The 20,054-nt window shown below is 36.2% G+C and overlaps 1 protein-coding gene across 1 annotated transcript; it reads left to right on the forward strand.

Moving 5' to 3' along the window:
* The first annotated feature begins 10,586 nt into the window (after window positions 1-10,586).
* Mettl21c (methyltransferase like 21C) lies at window positions 10,587-18,935 on the forward strand. The gene is made up of 4 exons (XM_028765550.1): window positions 10,587-10,635; window positions 14,727-14,893; window positions 15,583-15,700; window positions 18,157-18,935. Exons 1-4 carry the CDS (start codon window positions 10,587-10,589, stop codon window positions 18,558-18,560), a joined length of 738 nt encoding a protein of 245 aa, XP_028621383.1. The 3' UTR covers window positions 18,561-18,935.
* Window positions 18,936-20,054: the final 1,119 nt, after the last annotated feature.

The following is a 20,054-nucleotide window of genomic DNA, read 5'->3' on the forward strand; positions in this document are numbered from 1 at the left end:
GAAACACTAGAACTAAAGGTACAGAAATTTGTAAGTGACATGATAAATGACAGAGAGAGGAAAATGAAGATTGGAGACAGAACTGGAGAAGGCACTAGAGCAAATGATGCAGAATTTCATAGATGAGGCTGAGCAACAGAGAGATAAATTTAAGACATGGCAACTCAGGCTAGAGGAAACACTGGAACACCTTTAGTTCCAGGATTTTATAGGTTATGGTAAGTGACAGAGAGAGGAAAATGAAGGTTGAGAAAAGGAGCTGGAAAAGATGTTAGAACAAAAAAATGCAGAGTTTTATAGCTCAGACTGAACAACATAAAGATAAATTTAAGACTTGGCAAAATGGTCCAGAAAAAAAAAAAAACTGCATCTAAAGGTACAGGAATATATAGGTCAAGATAAGGAACAGAGAGAAGAAAATGAAGGTTGGAGACAGGAGCCGGAAAAGATGTTAGAAGAAAAAAATGCAGACTTTCATAGATCAGACTGAATAGCAAAGGTTTAAAGAAAGAATTCTCTATCACTTGGCAATAAGCCAAGGGAATTGTAAGGCAATGCCCTACTTTCTCATTATATAACCAAATTCCATTACCTACAGGAAGTAACCCTAAAGGTACCCAAAGACATGAAATTTGGCAAATGGATGTGTTCCATTTTACAGAATTTGGTAAACTAAGATTTGTGCCTCATACAATAGACATGTATTCAGGATTTCAATGGGCAACTGCCTTAGCTTCAGAAAAGACTGTAATTATGCATTTGTTAGAAGTTATGGCCATGATGGGTATACTCATACAAATTAAAACAGACAATGGTCCAGCATATGTCCCCAATAAAATGAAGCAGTTTTTTTATATATTATAATACAAGACATGTTATAGGCACATCACAAAATCCTACAGGGCAAGCAATTGTGGAGAGATCTAATTGTACTTTAAAAGAAATGCTTAACAGAAAAATGAGGGCAGCAAAGACTCCCAGAGATAGATTACATAGTGTTTTATTATCCTTATATTTTTTAAATGCCAGTAAACAAAAAACCGTGGCTGCTGAAAGACATTGGACTGTAGGAAAAGAAAACTACTGAACTAAATCAGTCTGTTTATTTTAAGAATCTTCTAATGTCAGAATGGAAAACAAGAAATGTGTTAAACTGAAGAAAAGAAAAGCTATGGGTCCCTTCCAAGTTGATATGACAGAGGCCACATTTCATGAAGAAGGAGATTGACAAGATCAACAAGATAGGTGATATATATGTGAATGTAAACATAGACAGCTCTGGGACTGGCTGAGACTTAAATGTACAGCCAATAACTCTTATTGGGTACAAAATTCACATGACTTATTATCATATCCCATCCTTTAAGATGGCATGAATGGAAATGTATATTGTAGCTTGATAATGTGATCAAACTAACATCTAAGGAAAGGCAGTTGTCTTTCTTTATTTATCTTCTTTAATTAGCACCCTGCATGCTCCATATGAATGTCCATATGAATGCTTTTACAGAACTACATGTTGCTTGTAAGATATATTGCAGAATGGAAGATGAGAAAGACAGCCCTGACAAGATCCATGCTCTGGGATGCTGAGAGTCTGGGACCTTCCATTCCAGCACCCTAATTAATCCTATCTCAACTACATTGAAGTTGTTTCCTCTAAAAACTTGCTTTCAGGACATTCCCAGAACAACTAGTTCACCCATTCAGCCATTCAGACTGTTACAATCAGGACTTCAGGTAAGTCATGAATTGGACGGCAAGCGATGCCAGTCAGCTCTCCTTTGACAAAACCAATTTTCCTATCTCCCTTTGGGCCCCCAGAAGGAAATTCTTCACCCCAGTTCAGCAAGAAGCAAGGAAAAGAAGATCACTATCCCAGCTCTTTAGGTTGGGGTGATGGTTCTGGTTATTTATGAGTTATAGATATGTTTTCATTTTAAGGGATAATTGGTAAATGCTGTAGCTTTGGACAGGGAGGAAGCTAGAGAGCTTAGATTCAGGGACTTCTACCTTTCCTTTACTCTTCTCTATCATTCTTTCTTATGTAAAGTAAAGGGGTGAAAAAGGAAAGGAGGAATGTAATAATATTATAGAAATCAGACAAATAGACAAATAGGGATAGGATATCAAATTTACTCTTAAGCAAAGCATTGTATAGCCTTAATCTTACATTAGCAGAAATCTTTATGTTTGATGCAAAATTGAAGTTATGATTTCTTACATTAATACAGAATTTATATATTAATACAGGTTTAATGTTTTCATTGATATAAATCTTCATATGTTGATACAAATTTTAAAATTAATATTGTTCCTCTTAGATAGGCATTGTGTCTATGCAACTCATTTAAGAATATAAAGCTTAGACCTACTTATTTTAATAGCTGATATTACAAACTGTTTAGGATGATTAAATAATGCAAGTTAATAGTCAGATGGTGAAAGTTATGGTCATATTAGATTCTAAGTATTTTAAAGATTATTTAAACAGTGACTAGCTAAAAATAATGTTTGACATGGCTATGTATTTATAGATATTCTTAAAAAGCAACAGAAATCCACAGAATATGTCATTTAATATTATTTCATTATTAAAAAAATCTTTTGAATAAGAGACATGTCTGACCCTGACATTACTCTCCCTGCATTACACTTCAAAGGAGATATTGAGCATCATTACCTTCAGGCAGAGTTTCTTCAATTGTGTCAAGCTAGGCACTGGGCAAGAAATGCCCTAATTTTAACTACAAACAAAATACTGTCCTAAAAAAGACAGAGACAGGATAGTCAACTGCTAAGGGGTAAACTAGTCCTTCATAATTCCTGCTTCACTTAAGGTCTTTCAAATATTCTGGTCCAGAAGGCTGAAGATGGTCCAATGTTAGAAGGAATATAGGGTACTGTGCAGGAAGTCAGCTGTGTCTGGTGATTTTATGGGTTTTGGAAACTATGTCTTTGTACTTCTTGTATATTCGGGTCATACTTAACTCCTTCTCAAATATCTGATGGGGTTGAAGATTAGTTTTAGTCTCACAATTGAATTAATGTTAACATAAAGAATGTGTTCTAGATGTGAAAGGATGGATTTTAGATGGTAATACAAGGTAAAATCAAACATGATTGAGGTATGGAATTGTAAACTCTTTTAGTTAGGATAGGTGATAAGAGACTTTTTCTTGATTGTCAAGAATAATGAACTGATGTTATAAGTGTAATCTATACTTAGTAGTTTTCATAATTGCTTCAAAATAAGTTTCTACTATGTATTACTTGTTACTGTAAGAGGAGCCTTTCTAATCAGTCAAAAAGGAGGAAATGTGAGTTGTCCTGATGTTTGCATTTTGCTGCCTCAAGAGGGGTTGTCTCTAAGGAGCAGTACATTGCATATTCAGGTGATCTCAGGTGGACCTTCTACCCATTTTAACTGGTCAATAAAGGTCAGAGCCTGTGATTGGGCAGTGGAGGGGAAATCTGGGACTAAAGGTTTGAGAGTGGGATTAAGTAGAGAGGCAGAAGAGCATGTAAGGAGAAGTAGAGAGGACTGAAGAATAGGAAAAAGAAGCCATGATGGACCAGAAACATGTGGCAAGGAGAAACCAGAAGTAGAAAGGGGTCCTGTAGTTGAGGAATAAGTTAATAGTGTTAGATCTGCTCAGTCTAAGCTTATAGCTTATAATTATAACAGATGGATTACATGAGTTTTTCTTTTACATTTTTATTGGATATTTTAATTATTTACATTTCATATTTCATCCCCTTTCCCCATTACCCCTCACAGATATGAACATTTTATAGGCAGATGTTTTTCTAATGGGTTTTTCTTTGTAATTTTTAAAAATTTTAATCAAAGGCTTTATAAGTTTTGTAATGCTCAATAACAAGATGCCCATACAATCAGAAGTGTAACCCAATACCCAACCTAGATATACAAACTATCTTTGACTGGCAGAGACACACGAATATCCTCCCTCTCTCTCTCTCTCTCTCTCTCTCTCTCTCTCATCTCCTAGATCCTCCTCTCCTTCTCCTCCTCCTCTCCTTACTCCTCCTCTTCCCCTCCTTACTCCTCCCACCTTAGCTCCTCCTACATATCATCCTTCCTGTTAAAATAAAAGAAAATTTTTCTCTCAAAATACAATTAGAGCATAACTATACCAATTTGTATCAGTAAGGTACAAGATAGACCTAATACCCAGTCCATCATTTTGTTGACTAAACAGAACCTCTGTCATCTCTCCTAACTAAAAGACTTAGTTCTGAACCTGAGTTTTTTCTTGGCTTTAGACTGAATGTCAGCTGAAAACCATCCTCTCAAATCTTTTCTCTCAAAGTAAATAGCTGGGGTTGGCTATGAGACTATAAGTCTTCAAACCAGTCAGAAATCCAGAATGACTGAATTAACTGAAATTATGGGAAGCACAAAGCATAGCTTCTAAACCTTAGCCAATTTATAGAGACCGCTGAGCACCTGGACTGTCCCTATACTACAAAACATTGGAGCATCCGATCTTCAGCCTTCTGGCCCAGGATCATCTGACAGACCTAGTGATGCAGAATTATTAAGAGCTGATTACTCTGTCTTATCAGATATAATCAGTCAACTATTCCGCAAGTGTGTCCTTTTCTGGACAATAATTTGTCTGTAGATGAAAAGAGGCAATTCTTGCCTAGTGGCTGTCTCACCACAACTGGAGTAACTCCAAAGATGCTCAATTTCTTCTTAGAATCCAAGACAGGGAAGCTGTCAGGAGCAGACAGGTCTCTAATCAAAATGAACATTAATACAGAAATGTTTGTAATGAAAATTCTGTGGACTTCAACGTTTTGAAAACCAACTATCCACATAAGGCAATTGGACTGCTGTCTGTTAACTCCTCTCAGCTATTTCTAAATAAAATATAGAAAACACCCTCACAATAAACTCAGAGCCATGAATTTGCTATAGGCCCTTAATTCACATGCTAACCATCTCAAATCAGTTAAAAAAGTTAAAGAAAGACTTGGTCTAAGCCTTGTATTCCTAAATGTGTTATATAGACACAATGCCTATGAGTGTTACAATATTAATCTCACTTTTATATTAATAAGAAACTCGTACCAGTGAAACCTTAAATTTGAAATCAAAGTAAATTTTGTACCATTTAAGAGATTATAACTTCAGCTTAATAACAATTAAACGGATTTCTACCAATAAGTTATGGCTATGCAATAAATCCTAGGTATTCCTCCCTGTTCCAACAAAACCACTACTTTTCCCTAGAAAGACAGTCCAATATTAACCACCTCAGTCCCCAAGCCCAGGGAATAGGGGTGCCGGCTCTTCATTAACTTCTTCAAGCTGACTATGGGCATTGCGATATTAGAAGAGAGGCTGGCTCGGGGGGTGGGGGCCAGGAGGGTAGTAAATTGATAAGCCTCTGTGTCTTCACTGCATCCAGCTGAAATTCCAGGACATCAGAGGTTTGAGCAGGTCTGCTCAGCTTGCTTGATGAGTAGATACACCAAGGCTGTGTATTCTGCAATATACAATTCTCAAAACAAATTTTAGTATCAAGATAATCTTTTGTTTGAATTCTGGAATCTAGTCTCCTGGTGGCCTGCCTCTGTCATGTCTAATCCATATAACTCTGGGAGTTTCTATGAGGGTGTGCTCCCACCATCCTCCCATTCCCACCTCTCTGCTCTCAAATTCTCCAACACTAGGGAATCCAAACTTTCAGGCACCAAGGCCCTCCACTTCCACTGATGCCAGACAAGGCCACCCTCAACTACCTATACAGGTGGAGTCATGAGTCCCTCCCTTTGTGTTCTCAGGCTGGAGGTTTTAGAATGGCTACTCCACCTGGTTTCTTAGGACCATTTGCTTGAAAAATTGTTTTCCAGGCTTTTATTCCAAGGTCGTGTCTATGTTTGTCACTGAGGTGGGTTTCCTGTATGCAGCAAAATGCTGGGTCCTGTTTACATATCCAGTCTGTTATCCTATGTCTTTTTATTGGGGAATTGAGTCCATTGATGTTAAGAGATATTAAGGTACAGTGATTGTTGCTTCCTGTTATTTTTGTTATTAGAGGTGCAATTATCTTTTTGTGGCTATCTTCTTTTGGATTTGTTGGAAGAGGGTTACTTTCTTGTTCTTTCTAGGTTCTAATTTCCCTCCTTGTATTGGGGCTTTCCTGCTATTATCCTTTGTAATGCTGGATTTGTGGAAAGATATTGTGTAAATTTGGATTTGTCATGGAATATCTTGGTTTCTCCATCTATGGTAATTGAGAGTTTTGTTGGGTATAGTATCCTGGGCTGGCATTTGTAGTCTCTTAGGGTCTGTATGACATCTGTCCAGGATCTTCTTCTCTCAGAATTACACCAGACATCTGGTGAGAAGTCTGGTGTAATTCTGAGAGGTCTGCCTTTATATATTACTTGGCCTTTTCCCCTTATTGCATTTCATATTTTTTTTTGTTTTGTCCATTTGGTGTTTTATTATGTGATGGGAGGTATTTCTTTTCTGGTGTAGTCTATTTGGCGTTCTGTAGGCTTCTTGTATGTTTATGGGCATCTCGTTCTTTAGGTTAGGGAAGTTTTCTTCTATAATTTTGTTGAAGATATTTATTGGCCCTTTAAGTTGGGAATCTTCACTCTCATCTATACCTATTATCCTTAGGTTTGGTCTTCTCATTGTGTCCTGGATCTTCTGGATGTTTTGTGTTAAGAACTTTTTTGCATTTTGCGTTTTCTTTGACAGTTGTGTCAATATTTTCTATGGTATCTTCTGCACCTGAGATTTTCTCTTCAATCTCTTGTACTCTGTTGGTGATGCTTGCATCTATGACTCCTGATTTTTTCCTAGGTTTTCTATCTCCAGCGTAGTCTCCCTTTGTGATTTCTTTATTGTTTCTGCTTCCATTTTTATGTCCGGGATGGTTTTGTTGAATTCCTTCACCTGTTTGATTGTGTTCTCTTGTAATTCTTTAAAGTATTTTGTGTTTCCTCTTTAAGGGGTTCTACCTGTTTACCTGTGTTGTCCTCAAATTCTTTGCGAGTGTTATTTATGTCTTTCTTAAAGTCCCCTATCATCATCATTAGAAGTAATTTTAAATCTGAATCCTGCTTTCCTGGTGATATGGGGAATTCAGGACTTTCTAGTGTGGGGGAACTAGGTTCTAATGATGCCAGGTACCCGGGGTTGCTGATGCTTATGTTCTTGCACTTGCCTTTTACCATCTGGATCACCTTAGTGCTACCTGCCCTGTCTCTGACTGGAGCCTGTCTTTCCTATTATCTTGGTTGTTTCAGAACTGTGTGGGTGGGTGTTACTACTGGGATTAGAGCTGGGGCCCAAGATCTGTTCAGTCCTCAGGTGCAGACTGGAAGGAACCAGTGCTCTGGGCCAGGAGTGAATTCCTGGGTCCCAGTGTGTTCCAGTTACTCTGTGTTTGGGGCAGGCGTTGCTGTCTCCTTACCTAAGATACTGCCCAGGTTAGAGCTCCTGGGAGGCCTACTTCCTCTCCGTTTTGTGAGATTGAGTGCCAGATTATATCTTTTTTATATGGGCTTCTTGGGTTTGGAAATTCCAGCAACAATATATTTTATAAAGTAACATTTCAGCTTCTTTTGTTTTCTTCTCATGCTTAGAAAATAACTTTCAGGGGAACCTACCAGAAGCCTGGGTGTTTCTCTCTTCTCAGTTTTCCCATTTCATCCCCTTTTGTTGTGGTCATAAGCTTCATTCTCAGAACTGTTTAGTCAGCAAACTCTAAGTGTGACTTCAGCACTGAGGGCTCCTGTAGCCACTCATTCTTTCCAGAATCCTAGACTTTCCGTCGTTCCTGGCTATGTTCCCCGCCCTAAATATTATTCTTTTGTCTCCCTAGTCCTGTGAGGTGACCCAAAGGTGTCTGGGATACTTGTGTGTTGTCCTTTCTCTGGCACATACTTTTTATTTCAACCAAGTAAGAGTTAATTGTTCATTGCTATGGTAGAATGTCTAAAGGAAGCAGGAGGAATTATTTATTGGTGTGTATGATTGACTTGGTGATTGTATTCGTGCCATATGAATTCTGAAGCTAAAGGGGTCATAGAGGGCACTGGAACTGGAGATACAGTTCATTATGAGGTAGCATATGGGTACTGGAACTAAACCCTCATCATCTGAAAGATTAGTAGCAGCTGTTAATTGCTGAGCCATCACTCTAGTTCCAGAAAGGGTTTGCTTTAATTCAGATTTTGAGGAGATAGAGTCTATCATGGTGGGGAGGGCCTGGTGCTAAAGGTTTACTCACATCTGGGCTAATGAGAAAGTTGCTGTTAAACTTCAAGTCCCATCTCATCAACCTCTCCAATGGTGACCCACCACTTCTTTTCTTTTCTTCTTTCCTTTTCTTCTTTTCTTTTTTCTCTTTTCTTTTCTTCTCCTCTCCTTCCTTTTCTTCTTTCCTTTCTTTCAATTTTTATTATTCTCTCATAAATTACATCCTTGTTGAAGTTTCCCCTCTCTTCCCTCTAGTCTCTCTACCTCTATTCTACCTCCCCACAGACAAGAGCAGGCCTCACAGGGACATCAATCTAGCAGGAACATCACACAGCAACCAGGAATCAGTAATTCCTAGAATTTTTGGCTGCTTTGATAGTGCTGTGATATGAAGCAGAAGTGTGTGCACATGTATGTATGTGCGTGTACCTGTGTATGTATTTAACATTTGTTTTCCTAATAAACACAGAAGCCTTATGTAAGGCACAGCCAGAGGGGCATAAGTCTCCATGTACTCTTCAGAGTAACAAATTATTATTGTCATGTTGGTTAATATAATTGACTTGGGAGTTCTGCATCTTGTAAATCTAGCATTAGGGATTTTGTTATCTTTCAGATAACTCCCTGAAAGAGCTATATAATTTTTATTTATTAGATCATCATTCATTTTTCTTTTAAACAGTCAAAAGTGGAGGGTATCCCTTGACAAAAATTAACTACCTGTACATAGCAGTATAAATTCTGCATGGTTTTGGGATTCCAGGAATGTTTTAGCTATAATATTTATTTCCCAAGTACATTTTATGTGATTTTTATAATCCTGTTTTGTAAATGAGGAAAGGTAAGAGATATAGTAGGTAAATAGCCCCAAGCATTTACTGATATGAATAATGAAAACTTGAATTCATGGTGCCTAGATCTCAGGTCAGCTCTGTGTACATCATGGTATAAAAGTATTTCTTGAAGTTTTACTCATATTCCTGAGTGTGCGTCTTGCTTGGCTTTGATTCCTCCTGCAGCATTAAGGCTGGTATTATCAGTTAAAGGCAATTTATATGCTCCCTGAGATGTATGCCTATATGCTGGTATGTAGATACTCAATGAACCATATCCTAGTCTATCTTAGCCCCAGTGAGGAGGAATTGTGGTTATTTGATTCTTGGGTACAGAATAATGCTACACACATACAGGTGTAGTTTTTTGATTCTAAAAACTGTGTTTATATCCAGATAGATGACTTGAAAACTACACAGTGTCTAGAATTTCATAGAATGTCATAGCCACAGAGTCTTAAAATAACTCTTGGCATCAGAATAGAAAGCTGAGTTTGTTTCGTCTAAGTAGCCTCTGTTCTCACTGCAGGAGTACTGTATATTTACAAGCTTTAGCTGTGTTCCCAAGAGAGTCATGGAACATTCTTACTGTTCTTCAGTCTTTGCTTCAGGCTTCGCAATATCACTGTTGTGCAATCAGAGGCACAGAGACTGCAGCTGTCAGACTAATCTTTTCTGCTTGGATTTGTTGCCAGGGTATACAGTAGTGAATACAAGCTCTGGGGGTGAGCACTGCAAGCACTACCAGAGGCTTCAGCAGCAAATCACAAGCTGTGGATACTTTTTCACCTTCTATAATCTCAGCTAACACTTTTAGGTATGTCCAGCCCTAACATTGACCAAATTCTCATCTCTAGGAAGACATGTATAATAAAGACTGCTTCCTTTAATAGGAGAAATGGAAAACTTGGAGGAAAATGTCTTGCTATTCTTTTAGCTTTATGACTTTGATGATATTATGTAACTTTAATTTTTATAGTATATAAACTGAAGGGAAATAGCTTGGTTTCTAACTTACAGAGGCATACTACAAAGAAAATTTGGTTATTGGGAATAGTGCACAAGGTCTTTGGAAGAAAGTTTTATATTATTATGGAAGTAGTAGGGTTGTCTTGTGAAGTCAAATTGAGAAGTAGAAACAGCTAATTGTTGTTTTCAGTGACTAACCGTTTATTTAAGCTAATTCCAATTACCTACTCTAACTGAGTGGCATACCGTACTTGAGCTTGCTGTAAAACTTTGCCTGGGTGCTGTGGACTCATAAAAGTAGAAGGAACCTAAACCACCATCTGGTGGGTAAGTTAGCTGACATTCTAATTTGGTAATATTTTATTATAATTTTCTCAGCTACATGAAGCTAAACTCTTAGGTAAATATAGTTCCACTTATTACACATTTTGAATTTACTATTGGCATTTGATATTTTACTGTATTATGTGCTTATTGTTCAACGCACAATCAAGAAAATATCAACATATTGCTATTCATTAATGCAGCATTTGATGGACCTCAGAGTAACTCACAATGTTACTCACAAAGAGACCCACAAAGGTAAATATTTTTGTTTCTTCTTGTAATTTGAATAATCATGGATATACAAATCATTAATAAACTATAAAAACCCTTTTTTTGCAGTACTCATCGATGCATTAAAGGGAACTAGGGCTTATTAATTGCATATTATATTTTGACTTGTGTTTACTAACTCAATGAATAATGTCAAACATCATTGGTCCAGATGATACATTAGGTGTAATTTTGGATGACAGTAATAAATAAATTAATCTATGGAAGACTTAAGGAGATTTTAGAGGTTTTCTTTGATCTCCAAAAATGAACATTTAAAAACAAATGCAATACACCAAATACATTATTGTGTATTATTTTTAAAAAATTTGTATAAGAGAGCAAAAATAGTTCTATATAAAAACTGTATATTTTAATGATGTTTGGATGAAAGATGAATTTAGGCTAGAAAATATCTCCAACATGTATTTATTGACTTTTTGATTGTTGATTAAAGGCAAAAATATATGACATAATTTGGCTTCTAGATTTAAGAATTGAAATTTGAGTATTTGCAACTGGCCCACCATTACAGTCTTGTATATAAAGTATGTCTTTGCATAGGTTACTGCATATAATGATCTTCATCGAGATAAAAAATGCTAACTTTTGTGGATTAGTTTTAGTACACATAAAATTATTTTCTATTTTCTTTCTGTCCCTCTATACTTACTGTAGATGTTTTCAAGTACCCATATACCTATTTTTTAATGGCCACACCAGGTTTCACAGATGGCTTCTACCCTAAGTGAGTCTATTTTGTAGGAAGACAGAGTTGGATGCAAGCCCAGGGCTTGCTGCCTAACTGGTTTAAAGGTCAATGCTTTGCAAACCTAAAAGTGTAAATTGTGATATCATAGAGAGCTCAGCTGTTCAGACGATTTAAATGCAGATGTAATTTCTGTGTGGTTTATGAATAGAATTTTAAAATTTTCATTGCTATTAGTATCAATTCTTGGTTTTAAATGTGTACATGTTGATTTGACAAATTACAGCAGAAGTGGAAGTATATCAAGATGAGTTTGAGTCAGAACAAGTATGAAAATATTTTACTACAGGAGCAAAGACACTTCATAATCATTTATGTGGCCAAATAAAAATGTAAAAGTATGTTAAGATGTAGAATACTGAGGGGATGAAGTGTGTGTTGCTGCAGCCAAGCCAGATGACATTTTGTTGGCAAGGCTTCTACCAAGTAGAGGAACACAGGGTTCTCAAGTACTGAAGGATGTTTATCTGTCCTATCTTTTTACACGTAATATCTTGGACTAGGAAAAGATGGAGTAAGACCAAAGATCAGTCCTCATATTTCAGTACTTATAGGAAGATTTGAGAATTTTAAGATGCCACAGATATTCAGATTGAAACTAAGACTAGGATGAGAACTAAAAATCCCTCCCTATGTATGTCTAGTGCTACACTGTAATCTAAGTTCTCTAAAACTTCATTTATCTGAACTATTCTAAGTACATGCCACAGTCCCAGGGGGTGCTTGTACAGGCAGCAGAGTGTTGCAAGATGACAGCTCCTGAAATTTTCAGGAGTGGAGCAGACTCCATATCCCCACCTAATGTTCCATGATCCCAGCACACCACAATTCCCAAACATGTTGCTTCAGCTGCTTACTTGGCATTGTACACACTGCCTGTGTCTATTTAGGTTTTTCCAGAAGTAATGCCAAAATAGAATTAGTCATAAAAGGGATTTACATGGGATGAATAGTTGTGAGGGATGAATGAAGAAACAGAAATAAGGAGTGAGAGAGTAGAGGGAGATGGCTGGAGGGTGGGAAGACCTCAATTGTGTCAACTGGAGAACAGATCAAAGAAAGTCTCAAATGGTTTGATGCAGCATTCTTTTTCAAGGCATACATGACTTCATTCTAGATTTTTGTTGTAAGACAATTGTTAGCCATTTGGTGCTTGAATGGTCTGTTGCATATGGAAAATTGTTTTATTTCTTTCTTTATTTTTTTTTGTCATTGGTGATGGTGACATCTATTGTTTTTGTCTCAGGGTCTCTACTTTTGTTCTACCCTAGATATACCTTAAATTCATAAACCATCTACCTATACTTGTTGAGTGCTGTGGCCACAAGCATGCACGACAACACCAATCTTAAACATATCTTTATGTTAATGAAAATAGTGTTAAGTAAAAGACAATTCATAAATACTTTGGTTTTTGCTGAATGGTGTTCTTCCTGTCATAGATAAAATGTAAATTTAACTTCTTTTTAACATCTTAAGTGGACTGTGGGAAATTAGTTTATTTAGCATATATTTATTAAGGTTGCTTTTTAAACCTTTAATATGTGTTAATGAGTGACTCTTATATTATCATTGTATGTCTCCAGATAGTACAGAAAATACATTGCCCCAGCCTGCAGCACTACACCCAAGCCTGATCAATCCAGTCTTGTACAAGGATTCTCTGAGTGCAAATGTCATTTTTCTTTAGGATGCTTTTCTTGATTGAACCAGCCCATCAGGGCACTCCCATAACACTTCAGAGATGCCCCCCTTTTTAATAATACTTATCAGATATCATTGGTGTTTATTTATTGTCTTTCCATTTTTGACTCCAGTATCAAGTTCTTAGTGCAACAATTTCTATTATTTTTTCCTTTGTTTTCTACTTGCATCTTGAACAATCTCAATAAGAAAAGATTTTTTCTCTACTGTAAAGACATAAAATACAGTATTGTTTGAGCTATTTCATTTAAACTAAGCAGACTAAAAGAATGGAAATATTTCTGGAATCTTATGAATGTTCTGTTTTAGTAAAAACAAAAAAACAAGATTTTGATGCTGCCAAAGTATTCAGAATCATATCTTTTATGCTAACCTGTGACATTTTACTAATCTGAATAAATTTTTAATAACTTTTCAAAAAATGTACAACCATGAGGTTCTTCTTTGAATAGAATATTCAGTTGAATGACAGTCTATTTCACTTAGAAGGGTGAAATTTACTTTAAATTTTGCTGACAGGTTTTCATAACAGCCTTCAAATGGAAGTTCAAATTCACTTGTCATAGCTATTAAAGAACTAGTGTTTTTCACTTTTTTGTGTGCTTCTGTGTTCCAATCCTCTCTTAATTTTATTGTTTCCCCTGATTTTAAAGGTAGAAAAGGGGATATAGACAGATGTTTGGTTCTGAAGGCTGTAGTCCAGCAGCAGAATAATTCACTACTGAATTCTAAAGAAAAGCATCAATGAAATGTGGCAGAATTGTGCTAACTTTCACACCACATTTGCAATCTCTTTTGTTCTCAGGAGAACAAGAACACCTGGTAGATTTTAAATCCCTGTCAGCTTTAAAATGGTACAGAATATTTTGTATGAAAAAAGATTTCAAGTAGATAAACCTGGGATAATAACAAAATTGTAAAACAATTCCTTGATTATGTCATATATATATATAATTTTGCTACTTTGGCTAGCCAGGGATCTCTGTGGTTTCTCTGAGATTTTAATTTTTAATTATAAAAATTGTTTAAGTTTAATATTTAATTATAATAGAACATTCATATATATTGCTAAAATTTCATTTTCTTGTAGAAGTAAAGTTGTCAATATCAAAATAAAATGATGTGTCCTTTACTTTTTCCAGAAAGACAAAGTGAAAAGTCAGAGACACATTTGCTGTCATTCACTTGTTAGATAACAGCACTAGTGTGGTCAACTCACCTTTAAAATAACACTAATGTGCAAAATAAGATACTTTCAGACTCTACAAATAAATTTTCACTTGTCAAGTTTTTATATCAGAAACTCTAACTTTTAGATTTTGTTGCTCTAACATCTACTGATTGCTGGTACCTTAGGTGATCTGTGATTTGTGTACTATGATATTTATAAGGAGTAGTCAAGGAGGATCCAGGAGAAATTCAGCTAAAGGTCAAGGAAGCAATTAGTATCTCTGATCTTTCCTAAAGTATGTCTACAGCAAATCTTGGTTAAACCTTAAATCTAGATTCTTCACATGAGGAAAAACATGTGATATTTGCCTTGTGGGCATGGCTTATTTCATTTATCATGAAACCACTACCTTTTTTCTCTTTTTTTTTTCAGAGACCAAAGACAATGATGATGACAAGCAGGTGGTCTCAGAGATCATGGCAAGAAGCTTTATTCCAACTCTGATAACGACTGTTTCTTGGGAAGGCTTTTACTTTGCTGGTCATGAGATTCAGATTACTGAAGGCAAAGATTGTTATGGTGCATTTGTTTGGCCATCGGTATAATTTGTTATGTATTTGCTTTCCTCAATTATTTCCCAGTTTCATTTATTGTTATATGGTACTTGGAAGAAGGAAACAGGTTGCAAGATTCTAGACTGTGATCTTAGACAACACTAAAATTTAGTGTTGGGTGTTTGCTTCCAACAATTAAATTTGTTTTTGACTTTATCAACATTTATAGGCTAAATAAAAATGTAGATGGCTTCAGTTTTTATGACTATGAGAAGTGAGAGGAGTAAATGTTTTTATTTCCCATTTTATTGGCTCTGTTTGAGTTAAGCAAGCATACAGAATATCTATATGGCACTCATAAACAGGATACTCTTAAAGGATACTACTCCTTTACCACTTATCTCATGAAAGGTGGCAGACCACCATTACTCCCATCTCAACCTCACACATTACTTAGAATTCTCTAGATTTGTTAAAGTTTTAAGATGGTCAATTTTAAACAGCTACACTCTTTTACACATTTCTGTCTTTCTTTTTTTAACAAGGACATTTTCTAGCCAGTCAAAATTTTGAGCCCAACAGAGGATGTACTTCTGATGATATGGACATCCATAAATTTACTTATAACTATATGTGCACACGTGCAGATCATAATAGTTTTGGTGTATTTACTTAATAAGGTGTACTTTTACTATTATTATTTATTAAATGACCTTTCCTCTCAATTTCCATAGGCCCTTGTTCTATGCTATTTTCTGGAAACACATGCCAAGCAATATAACATGACTGATAAAAATGTGATTGAAATTGGAGCTGGGACAGGGCTTGTCTCCATTGTGGCAAGTTTACTTGGTAAGTCAATATGTTTTTATTGAATGGAATTGGTCAGAAAACCAGTGATCAAATATTAGTTACTTTTGCTTTTCAGTGTATTATCATCTGGGCTTATGTGTAACTCTTTAACTGTTTAAAACAGACTTCATCAAGAAACTCTACCAATGTTAATGTCTCTTTGCTGGTTTCTTTCTAGAATTTTCTGTTTAAGTAATTTTAAATTTTCCTGTGGAATGTAAAATTAAAAACCTAGATAGAGGGTAAACTTAATCATCCTGCTAAATTCCTTTGGGGGTCTTGGAGTCCTATACTTTTATGAACATGTACCAGTTAAAATAGGGAGGGAGTACTAGAAATCGCATGAAGCTCATAGCTCTGCTTTGATTTTTAGAGATTTGTCCTTGGTTTGTTTTCATATTTCCATTTTTCATTTATGACCTCCAGTTCTCTCACCTCTATCTTTTGCAACTGAATGTGCAATACTAACTTTTGGCATGGCTTCCATGGTTCAGTCCAATATTTGTTGTTCTTTTAATTTGGTTGCCTTCTCTGAAGTTCACTACCCTAATCTATCTTAATTACTTTGGTCTTCAGAAGTACAAAGCTATGGCTTTAAAATCTTGAGAGGACTTTAAGATTTTGTAATTTACAACTTTCTAATCACTAAAAAAAATACAGGACCCTTGACATCCTTCCCAGTACTGAAGTAAAAAATTTCCTCTGGCTGGATGCTGTTTCCTGTAGTGTGGTTAGAGTCAGGGACTCTATTCAATATCTGTTGAATCTCTCATATTCTAGGAGCAGAGTCTGTATTTTGGGAAGCCATTCAGTTCATTTGGTCAGTATCTGGAAATTGATAATGTTTGTGTCTGTAAAAACAAAGACATCATGTACAGTAGCTGGCACTTTCAACACAGTAAGGGCAAGATGTATTCCTTACCTTGGAATTTTAAAAAAGGTTTATTGAAAATTAGATTTATCTACATTAAAATGTGAAGGTTAGTATTTCTAGGATTCTATCAATGACTTGCATATTTCCCTTCCACTTTAATTTCCACAAGAATATTATTGCAATTGATGTGAAGAGATATCTTTTTTGTTTATTTGTTTGTTTGTTTGCTTGTTTGTTTTTTCAAGACAGAGTTTCACTGTGTAGTCCTGACTGTCCTGGAACTCACTCTGTAGACCAGGCTGGCCTCGAACTCAGAAATCCACCTGCCTCTGTCTCCCAAGTGCTGGGATTAAAGGCATGTGCCACCACCGCCCTGTGTGAAGAGATATCTAACATGTGACTAGTCAATGGTTCTGGTTCATTCTGAGCTTACTTCTTATTCAGTTGTGGTTTCTCATTCCTTATCCTAGTTTGTACTGCATGTTACTATGTCTTTGCACAATTCTAGCTTTATTTATAGGTTAATTATAGGTTAATTTATTTATAGGTTATTTTTAGGTTCTGTTACAGTTCAAAATTCACTTTAAGAACCAAATTTCTAGAAATTAGCTGCTGCCAAGGTCCTTCCTGAAAAGGCCACTCCTCTTTGCTCAGACCTCAGAAACTGCTTCTGTCTTCTTCCTATAAGCATTCTGTCCTGCATCTAGGACCTTTGGCTTTAAGACTGTACACATGCATATCTCCTGGTAGTAAGATTTATGCTTAGAATGGAGGCAAGGAGAAACTGGCTGTAAACATCCATGTCACAGTACTTCATGTGATGAACTGAGACGGATTACATTCCTTTCTCTACTCATATGGACACTTCCTGTTCAACCACAGAATATCCAACACTACCTATAATTCTTTGATCCTACATAAAAGGCTCAGAATTGTTGCTTTTTGACTCTTGATGATCATGTTTATTAGTGGATTGGAAAAATAAAAAAAATAAATCAACCTTTGGAAGAATTAGGTCATTTCTTAATATCAACATGTATGCAGACCTCTCTTCTGTTGTATTTTCTTGTATAGGATAAATCTTTTGCTTCAGGCAACTCTTAGTGGAGGGATGACTAATGAAATATCACCACTAGAGACAAAGAGTATTGGAATATTCCACTTTGTTGAATTACTAATCCCTTCATATGTCTTTACATTGATTTCTATAGTAGCAACTGTTATTTACAAGTAATCCAGTATCATATTCCACTGGTGGTTTTTTTTTTTTTTTTTTAGTGGGTGATCTACTTGCAAGTCCTGACTCATTTCTTTTTTCTTGTGGTCATTTCCCCCCTGTTCTGTAATAGCTAAATGGAGAATGATGATGAACTAGGCAACAACCCAGGGGTTCAGTATTCTTCTTTTAAAAAGAGGGTCAGGAATGTTTTGGAGTCCATTCTGAAAAACATTATCCTTTTGTATGTGTTCCCAGTCTTTTCTTTGGATCTAGCAGTTGTGAAAAATCTCAGCGTGCATATTAGTTTGAAACCTGACTGACATTCCAGGAGGATCACCTTTCATACAAACCTCTTTTTCACAGGTGCTCGTGTGATTGCTACAGACTTACCTGAATTACTTGGAAACCTGCAATATAATGTTTCAAGAAACACCAAAATGAAATGCAAGCATTTGCCTCAGGTCAAAGAACTATCCTGGGGAGTAGATTTAGACAGGAATTTCCCCAGGTCTTCAAATAACTTTGACTACATCCTGGCAGCAGATGTTGTCTATGCCCATCCATTCCTGGAGGAGCTTCTCATGACTTTTGACCATCTCTGCAGAGAAACTACCGTTATACTCTGGGCTATGAGATTCAGGCTAGAGAAAGAAAATAAATTTGTAGATAAATTTAAGGAACTGTTTGACCTGGAAGAAATTTCTAGTTTCCCTAGCCTGAATATTAAGTTGTACAAAGCTATGAAGAAAAATCGGAGGAGTGCATAGTGCATTGTGACTGTGAATGAGGACATGAGCATGCTAAAGTACTTTCTAGTAAATAGCTACTTTAAAGAACACACATGCGCGTGTGCCCGTGAACACACACACACACACACACACACACACACACACACACTCTATTGTGAGAGTAAAAGTAACTCTAAATTTACCTTATTGGAGGCAAGGATTTTTACATACACACAGTAGGTATAGGATTAAGATAATTTGTTCCCAAGTCTGTCTGCTCAGCCCTCTAATTGCATAGTAACACAAACTTTCAGCAGCACCACATTATTCTCATTACAAAATGGCAATTTTCAATAATGATATCTCTAACTGAATGTTATTAATTGCATTTCTTTTTGAAAAATATATCTTAGATTGGCCTTGAACTTGAAATCTTACCTCAGCCTCCTTGAGTGTTAGAACTATATGTATGTACTACCATTCCCATCCATGTTGTTAGTCCTTTTAAGTGTAGGTTTAAATGATTATATCTTTATAAACCCAGAAAGTATCTATAATGAAAATAAATCTGAAAAGGCAGATATATGATATAATGGTTAGTTTTAGATGCCTCTGGTTCCCAACAGTCCAAGCTTAGAAGTGGGCTGCCATCTCTGTTTGGCAGTTTGGACCTCTGGCATAACTACTAATTAAACCAAATATGTGCATCTGAGGTTTTGAGCAAGAATATTTTCCTCTAATAGATAAAAAATATGAATGGAAAGAGATAAGAATACCTCAGATTGGTCAGTACTTTTAATGTTGGTCAAGCTTCAAAAATGGCATATATAGCTTGATCATGTCTTGATCACCTTTTTGTCCTGGAAATACTTTTATTCCTGCTCATTGTGTTAAAGCTTTTCTTCAACAACATCAACATGTTGGCAGCCAAGTACATAGCTTGAAACTAAAAATGGACCCCAGACAGTGTTTGTAAATTAACAGGCTGGCAAGCCAAAGATGGGTAAGATTCTGCACTGAGCCTTACCAACCTAAGACCCTTACCAACCTAAGTGCATTGCTTTTGATAATGCACATTCCATGATGGATAAGGAAGGCATTCTTGTCAGAATGACCTAAGACTGGTTCAGTCTTGTTAATGAAATAAAAAAGAGGGAGAGGTGGGGAGCCTTTGGGGCTGCTTGGCAAGAATCTGACATTGGCCAAGGACAAGGAAGTAGGCTTCAGGCAGGAATATGACATTAGGCTAGAACAAAGAAGTAATTTCAGGTAGGAATCTAAATCTTAGGCTAGAACAAAGAATTAATCTCAGGCAGAAACCTAAATATTAGGCTAGAACAAAGAAGTAATTTCAGACAGGAATCTAAAGTTTAGGCTAGAACAAGGAAGTGGGCTTCAGACATGAAAATGACCTTGGGCTAGGACAGAGAAGTAGGCTCAGATACTTTGGTCATCCTGATAAGCCCTTAGAAACAGTGATCACAGGAGTGTCCATGTAATTGGGTTTAATGCCTTGCTTTTTCTTTGACTATT

This window comes from Grammomys surdaster, unplaced genomic scaffold, assembly GCF_004785775.1.
Source record: "Grammomys surdaster isolate TR1022 unplaced genomic scaffold, NIH_TR_1.0 165, whole genome shotgun sequence".
NCBI lineage: Eukaryota > Metazoa > Chordata > Mammalia > Rodentia > Muridae > Grammomys > Grammomys surdaster.